The following is a 24,379-nucleotide window of genomic DNA, read 5'->3' as shown; positions in this document are numbered from 1 at the left end:
GTGCCCACGTTTAGCACACCTGGAAGTATACCGCACTGACCAGAATGTGAGGAGCTGGGCACATGAACAGAGCCCGAGGTGGCAAGTGTAAAATGGAGTCTGGAGCACATGGAAAATGGCTCGTGGGGCCTGGGGCACAAGGGAATTGTGTGCGAGACATGGATAGCTAGGCTGCTGTGTCGGGTCACATAGACAGACAGTGTGGGGAACACTTGAGCTAGAGACACCTGAGCAGAAACCACGAGGACCTACTGGTGTATGGAAATACTTTGTGAATAGCCCGGGATCTTAGACAGCATAAGGAGCTTGGGGTGCACAATATGAGGGCCCGGGGCCAAATAGAGAGCGGGGGGAGCTTAGGGTACATTGACAGTCAGGGGCATGGCAGGGCACATGAACAGTGAGGAATATGGAGCACGTGGGCATGGCGGGGCACAAACAGTGAGGAGTATGGAGCACATGGGCAGAGTGAGGGGCACGGGCACAGCACAGCTTGGGGAACAAAGACACACAGTGCGACGGCCTGGGCCACATCGACAGAGAGAGAGAGGAGCTTGGGGTAATGTAATGTAATGTAAAAATTACTTATAAAGCGCGACATACACCGGACGGTTTCTTGGCGCTATTTACTTTATTCAGCAGGAGGCAGAAGGCGGGGAGAGAAGAATTTATGAGTAAATGCCATGGAAGAGGTGGGTTTTTAGGAGAGACCTGAAATGAAGATGAGAGGGAGAGAGTCTCAGTTCCAGCGGCAGAAGGTTCCAAAAAGAGGGTGCCAAAAAGGAAAATCTGAGACCTCCGTGTTTTTTGCGCTTGAAGCGAGGAATCTGAAGGAGCGCAAGATGAGAGGAGCGGAGGTTCCTGGAGGGGGTATAAGGATGCAAGAGGGAGGAAATGAAGGACGGACCGGTGCCAGCCAGAGATTTATGAGTCAGGCAGCCAAGTTTGAACTTGCAGCGCTCCGAGACAGGAAGCCAGTGGAGGGCCTTAAGGAGAGGACGAACGTGGTGATGTTTTGGTTGGTGGTGGATAAGGCGAGCTGCCTGGTTCTGAATCAGCTGCAATCTGTTGATTTGGTATTGTGGGATGCCAACGTACAAGGCATTGGCGTAGTCGATCCGAGAGATGACTAACGCCAGCAGAACCAGGGTGAGGGCTTCAGTAGTCAGAAAGTGGGCTATTTTCCGGATCTTCCGGAGCTGAAAGAAACAGGAGGACACAGTGGCACTGACCTGGTGCTTCATAGAGAGATCTTGGGAGATGTAAACCACAAGGCTTTTCACTTTGTCAGCAGGGTGGGGGGGGGGGGGAGGGCCGAGGGAGAGGGGCCAGAAGGTGGAGTTCCAGGGATTGGATAGGCCTCCGACAAGAACGAGCTCCGTCTTGTCGGGATTGAGTTTAAGATGGTGAGTGCTCATCCAGTTGCTGATATGGCAAAGGGTGGACTGGAAATCTTGAGCCGCTACGTCCGAGGAGTCGAGATTGAAAACGAGCTGTATGTCATCTGCATAGTTAAATGCAGTGACATTCCTGCCGCGGAGGGAGCGGATCAAGGGGGTGAGGTAAAGGTTAAAGAGAAGGGGTGACAGGGATGAACCCTGCGGCACACCGCAGGTGACTCTCATCCGGGTTGCCGTGAACTGGGAAAGACGGACCGATTGATGGCGGTCCGCAAGGAAGGAACAAACCCAATTAAGGGCCGTCCCGCTGATGCCTGCCTCTTTGACACGGTCGACTAAGATGGTATGATCGACCGTGTCAAAGGCCGCTGACAGATCTAAGAGCACCAAGGCTTGACTGATGTTGGAGTAAGCGCCTCTGCGAAGTTCCTCCATAACAGAGAGGATAACCGCCTCTGTCGAATGGGCAGGTCTAAACCCAGCTTGCTGGGAGTCCAAAAAATTGGAGTCCTCGATGAAGGAGCTGAGGGCGCTGGTCACATGCGTCTCAAGTACCTTGCTCAGGTAAGGTAGAAGGGAAATAGGGCGGAAATTGCCCAAGACCGCGGGGTCGGCGTTGGGTTTTTTTAATATGGGGACCACTTCGGCGTTCTTGAACTGACTGGGGACCACGCCAAGCAAGAGAGAGTTGTTCAGGAGGGCCAGGGCAGGTCGAAAAGGCGGTCCGGAGAATTGCCGGAGGGCAGCAGTCAGTGGGGGAACCAGATGAGACTTTGTGGAGCAGGGGGAAGAAGTCTTCTTTGGGTATAGGAGGGAGCTGTGTCAGGGAGCAAGAGTTGAGAAAGGGGGCAGCCTCTGGGAGGGACATTACTGGGGCCCCAGAAGAGATGCTATTTTTGATTTTACTAATTTTGTCTATGGTTAAGGGAATCGCAGAGTGCCTGAGAGGGAAGGGGTTTGATGGTCACTCTGTCCGGATGTGAGAGTTCCTCCACAATAGCAAAGATGTCTTTAGATTTTTGCGCAGAGTTGAGAATTTTTGTGGAGAAATAGGCAGATTTTGCAGCTGAGATTGCATGTTTATATTCTCCGGATAGTTTTAGGAAGTGGGCTTTTTCTAAGGGGTCGTAGTTTCGGCGCCAGCGGCGCTCGGCTTGGCGAAGTCTCAATTTAAGAGATTTAAGGCTGTCGGAAAACCAGCGATGTGCATCATGAGGGCGCTTACATCGAATAGACTTAAGGGGGGCGACTTTGTCGCTGGCAGATTCCAACCAGTCGACAAGTGCGGCTTCCTGAGAGTCTAAAGGACCTAGGCCGGGCGGGGCTGAAGATGTTAGGGAGGAGAGAAAGAGGTCGAGGTTAGCTTTGTTCCAGTTACGGGCCAGGAGGCTAGCGCCTCGACTGCGGGGGGGCGGTGGGGGGACCAGAAGAAGGAGAGAGATTAAGAAATGGTCCGACCAAGAGCAAGGAAGGATCGTGAGTGACTTGATTTCAAGATTATAAGTCCAGACCTGATCCAGGGTGTGGCCTTTGGAATGAGTGGCTGTGTGGACATGTTGATGGCCATTAGGGCCGCTTAATAGATCGGTGAAAGCCAAAGAGTGAGGGCTTTCATATGGGTCAGATGGCCAGTAATTAAAGTCTCCTAGGACCAGGAGTTTGGAGTTATTGAGTGTGAGCTGGGATAGAAGATCGCCAAAGAGGGAGGGGAAGTTAGGCATGGGTTGAGGGTACATGGACAGTGCGAGCGGCCTGGGGCACGTGGACAGATAGTGTGAGTAGCGTAGTGTACATGGGCAGGCAGTATGAGTGAGGAGCGTGAGCAGTGGCGTGGTGCGGGGGGTGCCCCCGAGATCAAGGGGGCCCGTCAGCACAAAACTCTGGGTGGAGAGCTCCCGATTTAATCCGGATGGGGCCCCCCACCGTACCTTGCAGGGGGGCCCCTTCAAGTTTCGTTACGCCACTGCTGGGCATCATTCTCTGCAGGATTAGCATTACAAAAATTTTGCAACATCAATTTAGACCAATTAGAAAAGATAATCAGTACAGCCTGAACAAAAGGGGACACCATATGAAACTCCTTGAAGTGACACTCAAGAGTGATATCAAATTTAACATCCCTTATTTTCACCTACCAGAAGGAGAAGGAATCGCAGGCAGGGAAAAATAGATACACGCATCTAAATGGAAAGTATTAGACACGTCCTAAGTTTATGGCATCACTTCGAAATTGTCTAATAAACAAGATCAATGATTCGTCATGTTTTTAACTATTCAAGCCAGCTCGCAAATTCTATGCTACCATGCAAAATATGAACACGCTTAAGGGGCAACTAGCCAGGGGGATCAGGGCTGACAGAGGCAGGACCCGCTTGAAACGGTCAATCATTACACTCCCAAAGATCCAGTGGCTCGAATCAGTTAGAAATTGAAATGGTCAAAATGTATGCTTTTGAAATGGGAGCACTCTGGGGGAGTGAGGTCTGCAACAAGGGAGAATGCCCCACAGCTTGACGTGGTCTATAGAAAAAGCCCAGCGGTAACAGAGATGGAAGTGGGGATACTAAATGGCCTAGAAGCCTGCTCCAAGACCTGTGTGTTCACCTCCTTTTGGTTAAAATTGACAACCACACAGTCTTCCCAAAGTAATTCCGAACCATGCCTACTCAACAAACCTGCCTCACCATAATATTATGGAGACCAATAGGCCCTGCCTCCTCAACATGAGTGCTTAGCCAGTAAATTACCTTATTACTCAACTGTGAATCGTCTTCTCTCACTTGCTCCAATAGAAGCGGTACATTACCAAGAACAGCAACATAAGGAATAGCACCAGATGGAAATTTTAAAACTGTATCTTCAGCTGTGGCACACAGACTGCTAGATCCAATTTTTTTTTTAAACTATGGAGCATTAGTCACATAAGCCTGACTGGCAAGAACAGGAAAGAGGGGCTACCAGGAGCAGGCTCATTAGGCATTCGGGTTTAACTCAGCGAGAGGGGGTCTCTGTGTAACAACGCAGATTTCAAAAGAGGGTACAGCAGCCACCATGTCAGTGGGCATTCCCTTGGAGTAACACTTGGCTCCACCAGAAATATGTGGGATAGCCATAGCTGGAGTGGCCATATACACGTGCACTCATTTCACTTGAATGTATATGATGCATTTAATTACAGGTGATATGAATAATCCTTTTGCATCCGGTGATTTGTTTGGTTTTAGCCTTTGTTTCTGTTCTTTTAAAAAAAAATGTTTCAACTTTTTAGGCATCATACTTTTAATATGATATTTTAGGAACTATGAAGTATGTTTCCTAATGATACTCAATAGGACATTGTTGCATTTGAATGTCTCAAACCCTAGTCCTTTGGGGTCTACAAGTGGCTCATGTGGATTATAACAAGACAATTCTAAACAACACTTGATTTCTCATCAAAGTACTGGAGTCACTTGACACTTAAGTCCTATGTATGAAAAATCCTACAGTTCAGATATTCACCCACAATGTTTTTCATTATCCATGCCTGCAGGATTTTTGATTTTTATGTCTGTGAGATATCTCGATTCTAATGTACTCTGAGCCTAGGTACAATCTCCGCTGCCCTCTGGGATTTCTTAGAATACCATCTATTCCAAAAATGTATTAATAACCCTGGTTTACTTGGATGCCAGTTTTTGAAATGATGGGCAAATGAATATGTTGAATCCTGCTTTCTTATGGCCAACAAATATTTTACTATCCACTCCTTCAGTGGATCTTTTAAGATAGGGCAATACATTCCACTGAACAAATAGTAATCAGCAAGATTTTGATATTCCGGGACATTCTGGGGTAGAACGCGCGGAATCTGGTCCTTAAAAGTAATTTTGTTAAGTTTAATGACTGCTTTTATAAACCACTTCAGGGTACCTGTGTCGGTGCCACATGTGTCCCGAGGATAGTGATCTTATACATGGGGCCATTTGAGCAGAAACATCTACAATGAAGTAGCCCTCCTCTCTGAGAATGCAACTACCTGGTCTAGAGGACACCTTTTTTATCTTGACCGGGAATATTGAAATACTCGCAAAAGTTCAGTTTTTTTCTGAACTTGTGTGTATAGCCTTCAATTTACAGCCAAACTAAGTAAAAAGTAGGCATTAATTCTTAGACACCTGAATATACAAGGTTGAATTCAGAATGTATGCAGAATTATTTACCAAACCTACAGCCTGTAATAATTAGTTCCTCTATACTAGCTTTCATCCCAAATCTCAAAGTTAGCATCTCCCTTCAGAAGTTACCCCACCTTATAAAGGTACTGTACAACCATGCACAATTACTTAAAACATGCAAAGCTTTTGAAAGAGAAACAGCTGATAAGAGGATATTCTAGTTATACTGTCCCTACAAAAGATGTAGATACTACATCCAGGATTTTATGTTTGTATCCAAGACCAACAGAGATACGCAGGATAAAATAGTTTGCGTGATTCACCTTTCCACATTATCAATACATTAAGAAATTTGATAAATTCTAAGTGACATATTTTAAAAACACATTTTTCTTTGCTGTTAGAAAGACCACTTTTTCTGCATTAGGCAGAAACAAGAACATGAGAGAAACTCGTGCACACCACTGAAAAAGAAAGGGCCTCTCAAACTACATAGTATAGTTTACCCAGTACAAAAAAAACAATTTTTGACTGTGGTTCTTCCCATGCTACTGGGGTAGCACTGGTCAGTTATTTTGTGGAGCTAGGTGAAAGGAAGAAATAACTAACATTCCATACTGTGGAACAAATATTATTATTAGATCATCAATTCTCTGTCCATGTAATACAGGTAGACAGTTTATTAAACATTGCATGTGAGACAAGGTGACTTTAACAACAAGTAACCAATACGGCAGGCTACCAATTCTATAAGCGTACATATCTATTAGCAGTACCTCGCTCTGCCACCCTACAAATAGAATACTGCTTTATGTAAGCTTCTTTCTGTCCCCATACGCCCAGGAGAATGTTCATCTTGCCCGCAAGCAGAGTCTTATTCTGTTCAACTACAAAAAGAGCGGTAGTTTGACAAGGGTTTGTCTTCTAATCTTATTGGAAGCATTCTATTTCATTTCAGTGTAAGAGTTTCATAATACAAAAGAAAGCTTGAATAACATCTTCTAATAGCGGTAAAGAAATCCTTTTTGTAAGACATCCTTAAATACCTTAAGGTATGAACGCCTACGTATATGGGTTAGAATAATGGATAATTTCTGTTAAATTTCTGATGGAGATTTTTTAAATGTAAACATTTCTGTTGACATTTTTCAGTAACTTGAGGTAAAAGACAACATGAGATAGTTATGCATGAGCCCCGCAATGATTAGAAAGCTTAGAAAAATTGACTGGGATTGTTCGACAACTCTGCAGAGAATGTTGACTTTCGATGCAACTGAGAGGTTTGCAATATTTAACTATGTGAGATTGCAACAACTATATGTTTTATATGAAGACCTATTAATTGAAGATTCTCTCTTCTAATAGTAATGGTTTTATCCAAAAACCTTTGCATTATAAGTATATCTATTTATGTTACCAATGTGAAGTGCTAGATAAATTGCAATTTGCTAGGATTAACGAGAGAGTAATGGTCCATTTTTGCATCAGTTAAAAAAGTTTGTGTATATGTATTTATATTTATCCCATCTATGCTGCAAGTGAAATATAAACTATTGCCAGCACTGGTGTGAGATTAACTGCAGATTCATTGCTTATGCAAGGAACTATAATGTGTTTCTCTTATTTTGTGAGTACAATGTGCCATTTGCAACGATTCCTATGGAACTGTTCGTGCTCGAATTAAAATTCTAAATAAGACCCATATTCACAGTTCATTTATATCAGTTATCCTGTCTGTTAAACTAAGATCTGGTTTACGGTACATGAGAACACCAGCAAAAGGAGCATTTAGCTGTACATTAATAATAATAATCTGTATATATGTGTTTATAGACTGTCATATGAATGTTTCTTTATATTTGCATGTTTATATAATTGTATTACTTGATGATACTAGATGTCTCCAACTACTATCTGAAAAAAAAGTTCTGTGTCCTTAAGAAAGTGGCTCTCTACATCTACAGTCCAATTTGTGGGACACTGTTTTTATTAACCTACTTACTGCCTCATGACCTAAAACCAGTATGAAGATACCATTTGGATCATTTTGGATGATAGACTTTTGTAGCAGGAACATACATGTTTTTAATGTCTATTTTCATGGTTTTATATTTTTCCAAAAATAATGATTTATAGGATTTTAAAGTATGTATGTATGCAATTTGTTTCTAATACAAGGTGGATTAATAAATGATGAAATTTTTATAGAACATTCACAAAATAGTTTTTTTTAAAACTCTGTTTCTGACCTGCAGATTACTACGGTATAAAAATTAGTTCACAAAGGTGTGGACTTTAGTGTGTACATGGTTTATGTAGTGTGACAGTTCCTTGTAGAGTTTGTCTATATTTCCTTATACTAGTGCTCTCCTTTTGTGGTTGTTGAACAGACATTACTAAAGTTGGTGTGGCTGTCATGGTTCAATACATATGATGCAAGGAGTTGTGAAGCCTGAACGAGAGAGACTCATATCATATGTATCAAAAAGAGATCAAGATTTAGGAGTGAAAGGAGTTCAAAAATACAATACACTCTGAGTCCCTTCCAATTGTTTCAACGCAATCACCACTGAAAAGATTCAGGGGATGCAGCATATATCAATTCATTTTTAATTGTAACTTTTCTTATTTATCTCTATTATTACAGCCAATCGCTTCAAAAACAACTTAATGTAACTTTGTAAATTTTAGGTTTTTTAATATTTACATATTTATTACAAATATACAAGAGGCATATAAACACTTTTAATCTATCTTTCAACAATTAAACCAGTCAGTATAACCCTAATTATTCTCAGAGAGATAGAAAACAATTAGCACTCAACGGTTCCCAACACAATATTTTTACCTTGTAATAGATGTTCGGTTTTGGTTTGTTCAGCCGAATTCCTACAGATTCCAACTCCTTTTCCAGTAACTCCCTGCAGAGAATGACAGTGAATTAGAGCTTAGGATGTGATATAAGGAAAGACGCAAAAGCCTCTCTCCACAATGGAAAAAGTTCAGATGTGAAATTGATGTGGCCAATCGCTAACACTGAATCATGAAAAGGCTCCATGGAGGAAAAGGGTCTACTGACAGATTCTGTAACCTTAAAATAAAAGTATTCATGAAATGTCTAAAAAACATGATGTTAGCTTATTCTTCACTGCACTCACACCTTTGATGACTAGACTACGCTTAAACAATTTTGAGACTAAGTAGATAGCATGTGTTTTAATCATCTCAATGATATAGTCCCTTCTTACAACCAATTCTGGTCCTTAAGGTCTGCAACTTCTGTCTGGACACTGAGGGCCTTAAGTGCTGTACACTTCATCATAGCTCAGCTACTAACTTCACTCATTAAATTTGAGGCTGTGAGGCATTAGCAGATTTCCAAACCATGGCAGTCTCACATTTTGATAACAGAAATGCTGGGTCAATGAATATATACTCCTGTCTCACGTTCCAGGGATGCCAGAGTAGATCAAAGAGAAAGACTTCTAAATGGTGCAAATTCAATAGCACTCAAAGGGCAGAGACCTTGTCTGTCAGCCTTGACCAGGACAGCTGCATAAAGCACTCCTACATCACGTGAAAACACGTGTATTTCATTCTACATCTGGGCAACATTCTCCATAAATTCTAAGGAGTTGGGATGAGTTAAACAATCATAGTAGAAGTAAATAAATAACTTTAAACCTCGTGTTATGTGACATTTATGTTATATGCTATGTTCTATTCTGTTCTTTTGCAGCCAAAATTCGATGTGCATGTCTCCGCACCAAGCATCTTGCTGAGTAACGCTTCCCATCCCGAGAATCTTCCAGTATAGTAAAGTTATTGTCTTTGGCAAATGCCCAGGATTAACAGTGTATGCATTGTCCCATGTGTCTCTAGTTCCAGAACCAAACTGTACTATGCAGTCGCTATCAACCCAGGACATCAAAAGTCTGACTAAAGACATCAAACTTGTGCAGGGTTACTCTGTTAAAACAGACTTGTCAGACAAGGCACACTTGTGTCAGTCCATTTTGCCCTACCAATACTATGGATCCTTAAGACATTTAGGCAGACACTAAATTGGAGATCTGTGTGCATAATAAGTAATAGGATCAGAAAAAAGATCGGCATCAGAGTGGTAAACCCACAGACCCACATATTTAAATGTGGATGTGGCTCACTGTTAAGCAGTAGGCAATTTACCATGAGCATCTTCAACTTATGGCACTCTCATGGGAAAAGAACATGACTTCTAGGTCACATGGAGTCCAGATAGTTGGCAAAAGAAGTAAACCATCCTCGCGGCAAGAGGTACATCATGGAATACTAGATGTAGAGTAGTACATCACACTCGTATGGAGAGATGATGTGTTGACCATCCATATTTCGATTCACCTTCCAAACCCCAATGTCTGAACCAGAAAAGCCAGCCGCTCCTTATGCAAGACGAACAAGGGTGAAGGAGGTGGGGGTGAACCCCTGTGAGGTGCCACACTTTACACTACACTGGGACAAAAATCACTCCAACTGTGTGCATCTGCACCATCGTATCTGCATACATAGAGTAAATCCAATTCATAATCTCTGGTCCATAGTGGACGGTACGTAACACTGCACATATGTACTCTCAACCCAGCATGCCAAAGGCTTTTTCCACATTGAAAGGCCCCTTCAGACATTAAACTATTCGCTGGTACACTTGCATGTCATTGAAAAAGGCATCTGGGTACCTTGCTTCTACACAGCAATCGGAGAGCTGCCCTGATATCAACCGAAATTATAAGGCCCTTCCTACAGTTGAGGAGATCATCTAGGAATGTGGGTTTCCTCAAGCAACTCATACACTTGATTGGCGTGAAGTGAGGGTTGGGATTAGGGGCAATTCCTATACAGTTTTGCTTGGGGTTGCTACCCACGGGGACATGCATCTCAGGGTACTGGTACATTTGGCGGTGTGCAGGACAACACTGTCAGCCTAAAGCAAACAGTCTCACATCAGCTACCAGTGACGCCGTTACACCCCACAACACACCACCCTTAAAACGCCTGCAATTTCTTCTAGAGCGCAGAGTGCACAATATAATTTTGCAAGTAGCACACAAGATTGCTTTCTAACACCTTTGACCCTTGTTGTACACTTTGGTACCCAGGCTTTATGCACAGGGTGTGCTATGCCAAGACTGAAATAAATAATTGCATTAAAAAAAACACATATGGCTATCACTGTAAGTAATAAATACGAATAAAGTTAAAATAAAATCACACCTCGTGATGGAAGCATGTTTTTCACATAGAAGGCAAAGGTTCCCTTTCTTTTCATTGTAAACAGAGGTCTGAGAAACATCTGATCAAAGAAAAGCCAGTATTAATTTTAAAGTTCAAATGTAGATTAAGTCAAACCCATTGCCCAGAAAAACGTATCTTTTTCCATTCTAATCAATGGGTAATGGTTTGATGGCATGCTTTTTAATAAGCAACTGACAAGCTAAACTGTGTGATCAAATACAATTACCGATTGGGAATCCTTTGCCATGGCGGGAATAGTAATGATTTACTGGTGGCGTCTTTTCCCCTTTGAAACCTGGCCAGCTACGGTAAAACATCTTGCATGCTTCCCCTTAACACACTTGGACCCAGTGTGCCAATGGCATAAATGTTTTCAGAGAGTGCTATGTTTGGGTACTACTACTGTTAAAATAATAAATTGCAGCAACATCACCCACTTTAAATTGCAGCAACATCACCCACTTATTATTGCTATCTAAAACTAAAATAAATCAGCACTGCTCTTGATTCTCTGGACTGTAAACACCATTCTTGTACCATAAAAAGGACGTCTGTCACTTTTCAATGTCCACCTGAGCAGTACATATTGCTTGAATTGGCAAATACTGTACCACAAACTTTACTGTATGCCTTAGCCTGTTTTGCGCACGCAGCCCCAGATGCATCATGCCAATTAATGTCTTTGCCCAAGCTCCACAGGAGCATCCCACATGCAATCAATGGTTCCAGCTCCTTCACATCCTCTTCAGACACTGACCTCTGTACTTCTCCTTTGGTGGCATCCAGCATCATGATGACCACGTCTGCAGTTCTAGCCACAGCTATAACTTGACGACCTCTGCCTTTGCCTGTAAACAAGGATAAGCATCAGTGACACTCTGCACGGAGACATAGTCAACAGTCATATTGAAGAAGCAGCAATGGTCTATCACAAAGACTGACAGAAAGGAAATGCCAAAGTTTCTAACCATGTATTCAATTTGAGTAACTCAAAAAGCCTTATAGCCTTCAGTACCAAGTACCTACTTATGAAACTCACATCTGTAGGACAAGCCACGGCTACAGCCACCGAAGAAAGTAAGCCTGACTTAATACATTGTATGCAACATGCCTCAACTGGTGAACATTCCTGCTTTTTTGTAAAATTGTATATCCTTCGGATATTTTACTGTTTGAAGTTTATTTAAAATGAGTGTCCTCTTTAAACAACCATACTTTACACAACAAATAGTTTTTCAAGCATCATTATTAGGGCTACAGGTTTCTTGGTATTTATTTTGTTGACATTTCTGTCCGTATTTATCCATATTTATTTTTAGCTTATTTTATCTGTATTAATCCTTTTTAGGTCTCGGCTCGAAGGCTGCGCTTGCGCAGTCTCGCTCCGAGATTTAATGACTTGGAGAAGAGGGGCTTGAACCCGCCCCTCTTCTCCATTGGCTGGCCTCTTGAATGCTGGCCAGCCATTGGAGAAGAGGTTTGTCTCTCCGAACAGGCCCCGTCCTTTTCGGATTCGGGGGCGTGTTTTTTGCTACTTTTCTCATTTTCTCCTCCAGCCAATGGCAAGGAGGAGAGAAAAAAAAAACACGCCCCCGAATCCGAAACCGCCGCTGCCTTTCTCCGAGGTATTTCTGCTTCGCCTCGGAGAAAGGCGGTGGTGTCCCAGTGTCCCGGCGTCCGACGCATTTTTTTAATAATCTTTCTGTACTTTTTTTTTTTGCCTGTGCTAAATTTAGTGTCTGAAGAAGCCCCGAAGGCCCGCCGTCTCTGCGAACGAGAAGCTCAGCGGGTCATGAAATATATATTTATAAACCAAGCCCACAACAAGCACAGCATCTATGGGCTCACGGGCGCAGCAAGGCTGGCTGAAGGGCCCATAAAAAACGGGCCGACCGCTGGTTTCACCTTTCTCTACGTTCGCCTTTCACTTCCGGGTCACCTGGGTCGTTTTAACCAAACACGCGCAAACAGGGGTGTTGTTGCACATCCTCTGACTCGTGTTCCACATTCTCGTTTATTTCTGTTGCTTTGTTCTGGCTCCTGTCATCTAATCCTACATTTTAGTTGATCTTTTAATCCTGCCCTCTCTTGGCACTTCCTTCGACCTCAGCCCCCACCACGACTCTGGCGATGACCCAGTTTTTATAATGTTAAGGGGTCTGCCAGGAATCCAGGCTAATGACGCGCAGGCATGGTAGGGGGCCACTGCCCGCTCCCTGCAAGCCAGCAGAGACCGAAAATAACGGAGTCCATTTTAGGATTCGTCGCCCTAGATTTGGACACCCTCCCTTCTTTTTATATTATTAGTTTTTACTACTGCGGTTAAAATCGTTACAAGAAAGAAATATAGTGGAACTCTAATTACCAGAACCGAAGAAATCGCAGCCAATACCTGGAATCCGAATTAACGTCCCTCCCCCACGCCCTCTTTCTCCCCCCCCAACCATCTCCTATTAGAAGGCTGTAAAGAATAGTGGTTTTGTTTCCTTACCAATATTTATGTCGAATACCCGAGGGAGGAAGTGTTGCTTTAAAAAAAAATCCCGTACAGTGGGATAATACGGTCCTTTATCCACTGTCACTGCAGGTGGAGGACGAGGGCTGGTGGGGGTGGCTGAGAGGCGGATTGGGTTATCACTGGCCTCTTTCCCCAGTGCCCTTGTAGCCCAGGGACCCACATACAGCTAATGGGGTACTAGCCTGTTTTCTGGGTCTGAGGTGATCCACAAGCCTCTCGGGTTGCCTCCCCTTTTGCCTGCACCCTCTTTAGCTCCCCTGTCTTTCACCTGCCCCTTCTATCCATTTCAAAAGACGTTTCTTGGCAAAATAAGGCATATCGCTTTGCCAGAGTGTAAGAGTTGATGCACCATGCCAAGTGTAACTGACTTCAGGTGCGACTCTTTTTTGGGTAACAGTTGTGCTCTATTCATTCTTTCATTCATTCCTGCAGATGGGCAGACAGTCTTGACATAGCATTTTCTTTGTAACTGAACTCGGGATATAAAATATATGTCCGCTAATTCGTCTATGTTTTCCTAACAAGGTGCACCGTTTTCATTTTTGTTTTAGTTTTTTTGGGGGCTAAATAATTACGCCTTCTTTCTCTCTACCTCTTCCAGTCACCAGTGTGTGTTGTCTAGAAGCCTAAACTTGTCGAACGTCTTCGTGTGCAGTCTCGCAGAGGGGGCTCTTGTGCTTCTGCTCGGCAGTGTTCGTGCGTGGTCACCCTTTTCTCTGAGTGGTGATATGTCTTTCTAGGTCTCTGATGCCTCGAGCCATGGCTCTCCGTGGATTTGTGTGGTCATGCTGTGCTGATTGCCAGTGATGTTCTCATAGCTTGAAAGTTACGGGGCAGAACGCGGCTGCTGTGTGTGGTTGCGGATTTTGTTAAAGCTGCATATGGTGCAAAGGCTTTAAATTACATGGTTGGGACCAACTTGTACCTGTCATTTTCTGCATGCCTGGCAACATCGACCTTACTAAACTGTTTTAGGCCTTTGCACACAGAGAGCTTTGACTCGTCGGTATGTGGATGGTTTGCACGGATTGGAGCATCGATTCCACGGCGGGTAGTTTAAATCTTTGCTGGCCTTCAGCATACGTGCCAACATTTCAGAAGAGCAAAGTGGGAGATTTAAAAAAAAAATCTGGAGAATGAGGCCTTGAATCGGGTTACTGTCGTATGGGCTTTGGAAGTGTGCTGCTGCAGGATCAGACCTTTGAAACGCAAATGCACGTTTAGGTCTCGGCTCGAAGGCTGCGCTTGCGCAGTCTCGCTCCGAGATTTAATGTTTTGGAGAAGAGGGGCTTGAACCCGCCCCTCTTCTCTCCTCTTCTCCATTGGCTGGCCTCTTAAATGCTGGCCAGCCATTGGAGAAGAGGTTCGTCTCGCAAAACAAGCCCCGTCATTTTCGGATTCGGGGGCGTGTTTTTTGCGAGGTTTTCTCTGGGTGTGTTTTTCTCTCCTCCAGCCAATGGCAAGAGGAGAGAAAAAGAAAAACACGCCCCCACCGGGTCTAGGCTGCTGGAATAAAAGGAGGGCACCTTTTATTCTGTTGGGCAGTGAAAAGGCTCCTTTCACCACGTAGTTACCTAACAGGTGTGTACCTGTAGCACGTGGTGGTTACACACTGACCACGAGGGCAGTCCGGAGCAGGGTTCAGAGCTCACCTTTTACTGAGAACTTGAACTAAATATGTTTAATAATCAGTCTCCAGCACCCGCTGCCCAGTGTGTGTTTTCAGTTGTTGGTGCGCGGGCACTATAGTGCTCAGGACAACACGTGCTGCAGGTCAAAGCCTGCCATAGACCCTATGTAGGGAAACAACCAACATGCACACATCAAGCCCCCACCATGGAAGCCCCTTCTCTGCTGCACGCGCTGGGATTCTGATTCGAACCCGCTGGTGCTCCCCGCGTGTGCACGTGCCGGCTGCACGCGGACACATGCATGTACATTTCTGAGTGCGCAGCCTTACGACTAACAACAACTCTTTACCCGAACCGGTGCACCTAAGGCAGAGGACAGAGTAAATTAGGGACAGACATACTTCCAAAGTACTGGAGCAGTGACTATGTCAGAGACAGAATGGCGCCTCGAAACCCTAGTTCAGCTGACTGAACTATGGGTGCAGTGCTGACCCCGGCGGTAGTGTAACCGCACGTTCGTGAAGATTCTGGACTAGCAGCATGTGCTCTGGCTGTGGTACTAGTAGTTTGTGTTCGCTACTTTGACAGCAGTGCTAGTAATTTGTGGATATCTCTACAGCGTGCATACTATGGCTGTAAAGCAGACATTGTGTACACTGCTGGGGGTGTGTGTGTGACCATCCATAGGTACGTGACGGCTATGTGTCTAGTCAGTGTTACTAACTGCGCACCAGCACTGCTACAGTGTGCTAGTAATTTCATTTCCAGTCTGGTTCCTCCCAACCCTGCCTCGTTTGTGAGCTGCGGTTCCATTCTTCAATGACATGACCAGTGTATGCCTGAAACGCAGAAACCTTCCACGGTTTCTTGCACGCTTTATCTTTAGTGGCGAAGTTCTATTTTTATTTCCTTCTGATGTTGGCATTTAACTCCTTCGTTTCTCGTGCCTTAAACACTGTTAAATGATGATTTATTGCTAATCTCGTCACAGGTGCTGGAAGGTTTGTGGAAGCCACTGTGTGTGTGTGTGTGTATGTGTGGCTCTGTGAGTGTGGCTCTGCGAGTGTGGCTCTGTGTATGTGGCTCTGTGTGTGGGGCTGTGTGTGTGGGGCTGTGTGTGTGGGGCTGTGTGTCTGGCTCTATGCGTGGTGGCTCTGTCTGTGTGTGGGTAACTGTGTGTGTAGGTGGCTCTGTTGGTGGCTCTATTTGTGTGTGGGTTGCTCTGTGTGTGTGGGTGGCTCTGTGTGTGTGGGGCTCTGTGTGTGTGGGGCTCTGTGTGTGAGTGCAAATGCAATAGGTCTCGCATTGGAGAGTGATTACGCTATTAACATTGTAAATAACAATGCCGTTTCTTTAAATGTTTTAAAAACAAAAACAAGAATAATGTCATGAGCAATGCCAACAGCTCTAACTTTAACAATGCCGAGACCATTGCATTGTAAATGCTTGTTTAGTTTACGTTTGGTGCAAAAAATGAAGCTGAAATGGGTATATTTCCAGATGTATTTAACCGCAAAATGTTTACTCATGTTTGAATGTCCAATTGATTTTAGCCATGTACAGTACAAGGCAGTCATCTGAAACCATCTGCATTGTAGAACAGTCTAAACAGCTGTACTGCTGCAGTTATTTAAGCTACATTAGGATATCCTTCTAATTTTTTCAACTTCCTGACCCGACAATCTGCAAAGCTATTGACTTGGCACTCATGACTGATAATAGAGAAAATAGTCTAAGAGTAAACCCATTTTCATTATTTATACATATGTAAAAATAAATAGACAGGAAAGTAGACGTTTTTCTGCCTGTATTTATCTGTAAAAATTGGGCGCCTTAATCATTACGTGGGAATTCAGGGCTGTCTTGAATACAGGAAAGAGATGACAGCATACAACTGGTTTCCAATGGAAAGGTGGGGGGGGGGGGGTTGGTGCTGATGATTTAGGGTAGAAAGAAGGTCACGGTAGCTAATAACACATTGCAAATGTGATTTTAAATTGTAAGTGTGTGAGAAATTCATTGAGTTGTGCCATGGATCATGCTGAACACAAGACTCTAGTGGATATAATGGACAGTGTTCTTCAAGGAGTGCCACACAGCCTGTTAGAAGGTGGAAGTGGGGGCTTGCAAGCAGAGGTTAATTAGAATCCATGTGGTAAAGTTAACAAAATGTCCAGAGAACAAGGCATAGAGTAGGATGAATAGTAGACTGCTGTAAGAGGGGATGTACTAATGACAAGACCGCAGGCGAGTGATAAGACAGGTGAAGGAGAGGGTCCATTTTTCAAATGCTTAAGGTGGAATGGCTAGAACAAGGTTCATAGTGCAGCTCTCGCTGCTCAAAATAAAATCTTTTTTTAGCAGAATTTGGCTGAAAACCATGGGCCGTCTGCTAATCAGCAAGTCAAAACACCAGACAAATGGAGGAGGAGCTAGTGGTTAGCATATAAATTATATGAAAAACAAAAAAGTAGATATTATTAAGAGATATAGTGCACATAGGAAAAATGAAGAGACCATATACTGAAGGGGGGTGGGTATTTACAGGCTGGGGAAGTATAGAGGTAGGTGGCGAGGAGTGAAAAAAAAATGTGAATGATTTAGGAAGCAAGAAAATAACTATTTTATGGTTAAGTCAGAGACAGTGAGTGGCAAGAAATAAAAGGTTGGAAAAATTAATTGTGTTGAATGCTGAACATACATTTTAGAATATAAGGAGAGGCAATTTTGGTGGCTGAGGTAACAACGTGGTAATCATTGGCGACTGCAGTTTCCATAGGGTGGCTAGCTCAGAAACAAGACTGGAGTGGTGAGTGTGAATGGAAAGGATAGAAGTATGGCAATTGGAAAGCGGGTGTTTGTGTCTGTTATAAGAGGCACAGCTCGGAAATGGTGATATTTGAGGACATGTGTGCCAGCCATTATCATTTTTAGTAGCAGCAGAGCTGAAAAAAAGAGAAATACAACTCTATAACTAACCTTGTGAAGCGCCTTCAATGATTCCTGGGAGATCGAGAAGCTGAATATTCGCCCCTTTGTACTGAAATAAAGAGATGAGGATCCAGAGGGTTAGTAAATCTTTATCACCGGTCTTTCCAATAACAATCTCTGAAGCACCTGGCAACACGGATTGGAAAATCTGCACACCATATCAAGAATAGGGCCCCCGATTTTATGGTATTTTTTTTTATTTAACAATTCCGCCTGTACTTATCCATGTTGATTTTGGGCCATTTTTTGGTATTTATTTTATGTTTTGAGAATAAAAGGAGTCATAAAATTGTATATTTCCACAAACATGCAGTCATACTCTGATGCCGGTCACGTTTTACCAAATTAAGCAGCCAAATATAACAAAACACTAGACCGACAGGTAAATATTAGCAGTATATAAATATATGTTTCAAACAAGAGTGGAGCGACATGGCGCTCCTATCTCGGACGCACAGCCGAAATCCTTTGACAAAAAGGTAACTTCACTTATCCATTTTCCTTTAACTTTTTATTTTCAAATTAATCCATTGTTTTGAAAAGTTAAAGTTCGTTTTAACAATCACTTGTGATACGGTAAATGTAATTCCAACGTTTCAAATGTTGCAGTTTGCCAATACAGGCCTTTCATCCTGCAACACGACGGGTACATTTAAAACATCCTCAATCCAATGCATTTCGGGTATCTTTTACCCTTCCTCAGGGATACACTGCAAATTTTAAAAAAACAACGTTACATCATGGCACTCGATAACTCAATTCAATGTACAGGTTACTTCACAATGCCTTGGTTTACACTTGCCCCTATTTAACGCTTTCCCACTAATCGCAAAACATCAGAAACTATGGCTCAACGAACTTCTCCCGCCCAGCGGAACACTTATCCATCTAATACCAGCACTAGATTATTCCTGTCGTGTTCTAACTCAACGTAGCGTCACACTCAAAAAAGTTTTCTCCGTACTTACTTTTACAAATCTTCCTGCCACATTTACTTCCTTCCTGCCTTCCATACGTTACCTCTCGCTCTTTTATCTACGTATACCTACACTTCACCCCCTTATTCCGCCAATCATCTAACTTCCTGCTTTCTTACGAACTACTCATCTCAGAATGCCTCTTTCTGATGCTTTATTATTATTTTGCTAAATCATACTTTTGTTGATGGAAATTAACTTAGCTTTTGTGTATGTTATGCCCGCCCTCCCTCAGATGTATCATATAACGTTAAATGTGACATTAGGCACGATGCGTTTATAAACCTCCAAAAAATACAATGTCATGGTATTTAAGCTCCCATGTGTATCTCTTGTTCGTTCATGTCCTTTAAATTTGCTGATCTTAAAAACAGATGACCTTATGTCTCGCATGTGATTATAGTGAATCTTTAACTGATCCTTGATGGGTGCAACATGTCGGCAGGCAAACTGTAAGCATTACAAACACAAATGACGAAATGCACTCCATTTAATCCAGTTTTTTTAGGGGTCGCTTTTTTATTCAATCCTTTTGCGTGCAGCCCAAGTAAATGTGGTTATTGCCCTTCAACCATTGACATGACGTATCAAACAAGAGTGGAGCGACATGGCGCTCCTTTCTCGTACGCACAGCCGAAATCCTTTCACAAAAAGGTAACTACACTTATCCATTTTCCTTTAACTTTTTATTTTCAAATTAATCCATTGTTTTGAAAAGTTAAAGTTCGTTTTAACAATCACTTGTGAGACGGTAAATGTAATTCAAACGTTTCAAATGTTGCAGTTTGCCAATACAGGCCTTTCATCCTGCAACACGATGGGTACATTTAAAACATCCTCAATCCAATGCATTTCGGGTATCTTTTACCCTTCCTCAGGGATACACTGCAAATTTTAAAAAAACAACGTTACATCATGGCACTCGATAACTCAATTCAATGTACAGGTTACTTCACAATGCCTTTGTTTACACTTAAATAGGGGCAAGTGTAAACCAAGGCATTGTGAAGTAACCTGTACATTGAATTGAGTTATCGAGTGCCATGATGTAACGTTGTTTTTTAAAAATTTGCAGTGTATCCCTGAGGAAGGGTAAAAGATACCCAAAATGCATTAGATTGAGGATGTTTTAAATGTACCCGTCGTGTTGCAGGATGAAAGGCCTGTATTGGCAAACTGCAACATTTGAAACGTTGGAATTACATTTACTGTCTCACAAGTGATTGTTAAAACGAACTTTAACTTTTCAAAACAATGGATTAATTTGAAAATAAAAATTAAAAGAAAATGGATAAGTGAAGTTACCTTTTTGTCAAAGGATTTCGGCTGTGCGTCCGAGAAAGGAGTGCCATGTCGCTCCACTCTTGTTTGATACGTCATGTCAGTGGTTGAAGGGCAATAACCACATTTACTTGGGCTGCACGCAAAAGGATTGAATAAAAAAGCGACCCCTAAAAAAACTGGATTAAATGGAGTGCATTTCGTCATTTGTGTTTATAAATATATGTTAACATATGCCTGTTTTTTAAGGAATCTCACTCAGTTTTTGCATCCTAATGGTGTCTATCTGCTTAGCAGTTGGTCTGGAATTCATGAAGGACAACAAGGAGAGTCACTCACAAGCCCAATTTTCTGTATTTTTCTGCTTTTAAAAATAAATCCAGACAGGAAATATATTGTTTTCGGTCTGCATTTATATGTACGAATCAATAAAAATGGAAGCCTTAATCAAGAAGCGAAGAATAAACACCTTTTCAATGGATTTTCGCTCCGATGTATGGACTAGAAGGACTAGAAGCTATAGCTGGAGCGAAATATTTACTTTATGTATCACTTCTCTTTTTCTTGAAATCCCTTTCCCTTAGGGCGATCTGATATCCTAAATAAGGAAACTGCAGCTGTTCCTTTAAAAAAAAAATCTTTTTGACAACAGGGCGCACATAGTACTGGTTAACAGTTCTCAACTGAGCATTTTTGGATCATAACATACTTTGTTGAATGCATGACTCCCACCGACAGCCTCTCATTCCACTTCCCTCCTCGCCTCCCCCCAAATGTTCATTATTCACAGCTTTTGTCACATCTTTTGTAATAGCGCAAATGTGTTGACTCCTCAATAAGTCATACAGATACTAAGTTCTTCATGCTATTGTCACAGCCCTCCTTTGCTTTCATGTGCAGAGAATTGTGGCAGCTGTACCGTGAATGCTGAAACCCGAAGAGATGAGTCCAGCTTACCTCAATGACTCCTGGAATACAGGTGAGTGTTGTGAACTCATAAGAGGCTGCTTCACTGGCCGTGGAGGTCATCAGGCTGAGGAACGTGGACTGAAAGACAAAACAACATGCCACTAATTAACATACAAATGTAAGGACATAAGAGAAATCAACAGTCTCTCACAGTGGTAAATACACTTAAAGTTAAAGAATAAATAAACCACATGAGCAAAGGTCAAAGACCCTTGTGTCAACTGTAGATGTACGCACTAAGGACAATTTAAAGTTTCAAAAGAAAATTAGTAAAAGGCACTGCTTTGTCTTTTTTTTAATACTAGATACACAACAGAAGATGGTACAGTATATACAGCTGGTGCAGGCAGGGCCACAAAACCCTGGCAGGCAATGCAGCAGTGAAACAATAAGTTCTAAATGTGTATTTTTTCAAAGAGGAGACAAGACAGAAGTAAAATTAAGGCCAATGCAAAATGGCTATATGAAGATGATCGTAGGATTTCCAAAAGTAGTTATCAAATCCAAAATATGATATGTCATGCATGACCAAGATCTTTATATGTTTATGGGGACTCCTCTGCCCCTAACTGACCACTTTCCAATGTTAAACACCTGTACATCCCTTTGAACCATGTTGTTCTAATGCAGGGCTTTTCAAGGGGTAGCTCGGGAGCTACTGGTAGTTGCCCAGTTCCCTGGAAGTAACTCCATGAAGTGGACCACAGCACATAAATCAGGTGGTCTACACTAGCCATACTGAAGAAGGTTTGCAGAAAAAAAGGCAATATGGTCTGTGAGAGCCAGCCCAAAATGAAAAGTGCATATTTAATAAAAACCATGTTTCTTGAGAAATTGATATGTTGATGTATGAAAACAAAAGGATTGAAATCCAAAACCTATTTAAATTGCTCCTTCAATGAAAATGTATACTATATTGTGGAGATTTCTAGATTTTAGTATTTCCTTCGCGGCAGTGGACTCTTACTGCTGTGGCTGTCATTAGTCACATGGAGGCAATTTATTATGATTACCTGACATTGCTGTTACCCCGCTTATATAGCGGGTTCTACTGAAATTGTCAAATTTTAAATATCATCCTGCCAAAATATGGTATCCAGAATATAGACTTCCACAAAAAGATAACTATATAAAGAGAAGTATAGATTCATGCATGTTCTTAACCGATCGATTTATCTTTAAGATTTGTGTGTGGTTTAGGAAAGTAAATCTATGTACTTTCATGATATTGTATTAGTCCGTATTCTGTATATGACATTTTAGCATAACTCAATATTGTGACATGCATTCGGATTGCTGCCACTAGTAATTTTGCAAGGTGTGGCCACTATTGAGATTGTATCTAATGTGGTCACTACTGAACCAAACTGAACCAATCAATCAGAAGTAGACTTCTGTTCTAATACGACGGGTTGGATTCCCCATTCTCTCTCAATGTAATGCTTTGCAAACCTGAGAAAAACGTCAAGCTATATCTTGATGAGTCCAGATCATTTGGGAAGTAAAGAAGAGATACGGTTTCAAAAAGAGCAGCCGTTCCACAAAATCTGGATTGGTCCTCTCATAGCACTACCTGTGTAGGACCTTCAACTGTATTAGACGTACTAGCTTACACTGCTACCTCTCTAATTGCTATTTGTACCTCTGTTTCCCCAGACAGTCTCGTTCATGTTGTTTCATGTTTCCCTTCCACCCCCATCCAACACGGCTGAAGGCACTGAAGTCTCCAGTTAGGATGTCGTTCCAGTTGACTGCGCGTCTAGCAACAGAGTGTCTGATCAGTAGATATTTGTATATTTCATTAGAGTATGGGTTTTATTTGGAACACAGTAGTTATAGCTTCCCATCTGGCAATGGCCCCCAATCTGGATATACCAATGAGGTCCCTTCAACGAAAGTTTGTGACCTGAGCCACTGCAGACAGCACTTTAGGTTTGAGTCTCCCTGGTGAATTTGTCCTTCTAGTCTGTCATCGCTGTGATAGCCTTCCACAGTTACATAATTATAGACACCTTGTAAATAATGTACTTATGTTGTATCCCCCGTGTAATTAGATTTACACTTATCAAGGTGTTGTCGAATGGGGCATAGGGCTATTTATTGACCAAAACCAATTGGGAGACCCAATAGTAACTACGAATGTCGGGGAGAGATATTTACCCATCACAGACACATCCACAAAGGGCAGGCAGAGCTATTTGAGGTACCTTATCAAGACATACAGGTTTTTCGTACACATACAAAAATGTGTCATTCTAAACATTACAGCATGCCTCAGAGACGGGGAAACTTCCTCCAGTGTCAGACATCATTTTGGAATAGTGTATGTGTCCATCCTCAGATACCGACAAAGCTGGTCTAGAGCTAAATTTCCTTGACCTCCCAGATGAGATACTACATGAGCTGCAGTGACGACCATATATTCGTGAAATCCACACATGAGCATTGACACTGAATTCCAAGGGTCAGTTTGGCAAAGAAGGATATCATGCACATGCAGTGAGATCCTACATACACACCAAGGATCCCATTTAATTTCCCCCACTAGCGGGTCCACAATGACAGGCATACCAAGACTGCTCAAAGAGCAGAGGAAGAGGGGGCAGCCTTGACCAGACATTCTCATTGAATTACAAATTTCACGAACAATACACCTTAATAGCTGCTGTGGGTTTTTGTACTGAGGAGTCACTCATGACCAGAATAAACTGAAACGCTGCAACGCCTCATGGAGAAAGTCACCTTCAATACCTAGGCGCAGGGCATGCCATGTTGGGTAACGTTGAAGGACATGAGCAGTGGCCTTTAAGTGGAGGAGGCTTGGCTTATGATATATCACTAAAAGTTGAAATCCAATGGGGGAAAAAACTTTAGGTGGGATTTTAGGGTTGAGTTGGTAGCAGTCAAAGAACATTACCACATTAAAACACGAGTTTCAAGATTTAGGATACACGAAGAAAGAAAAACACTTGAAATTCAACAGATATGGTAGTTGTTCACAGAGTCCATAAACAATGTGAAAAGTAAGCCAATCAGAATGTGCCTTTGTATTTTTTCCAATGGTCTTGAATACCTAATGGATATATAGAGAACCAGAGAATGAGCTATGACCTCTTTGTATTTTGCTTGCAAATTAAAACGAATGCAACACAAATATACCAACGAAAGGCACAATATAGAGCTA

The 24,379-nt window shown here is 42.5% G+C and overlaps 1 protein-coding gene across 1 annotated transcript in view; it reads right to left on the bottom strand.

Annotated features, from left to right (window-relative positions):
• The window catches only part of DRG2 (developmentally regulated GTP binding protein 2), a 93,165-nt gene that overhangs the window by 45,137 nt on the left and 23,649 nt on the right, over positions 1-24,379 (bottom strand). The window contains exons 3-6 of the mRNA XM_085628970.1: positions 21,184-21,273; positions 17,957-18,017; positions 11,586-11,676; positions 8,406-8,478 (exon numbers count right to left, since the gene is read on the bottom strand). Of these exons, the coding sequence (XP_085485096.1) occupies positions 8,406-8,478; positions 11,586-11,676; positions 17,957-18,017; positions 21,184-21,273 (315 nt within the window). The remainder of the gene's footprint in view (positions 1-8,405; positions 8,479-11,585; positions 11,677-17,956; positions 18,018-21,183; positions 21,274-24,379) is intronic.

This window comes from Triturus cristatus, chromosome 10 (genome assembly GCF_964204655.1).
Source record: "Triturus cristatus chromosome 10, aTriCri1.1, whole genome shotgun sequence".
In the NCBI taxonomy this organism is placed as follows: domain Eukaryota; kingdom Metazoa; phylum Chordata; class Amphibia; order Caudata; family Salamandridae; genus Triturus; species Triturus cristatus.
Note: the sequence above shows the minus strand (reverse complement) of the source record. Positions and strands in the feature narration are given on the sequence as shown.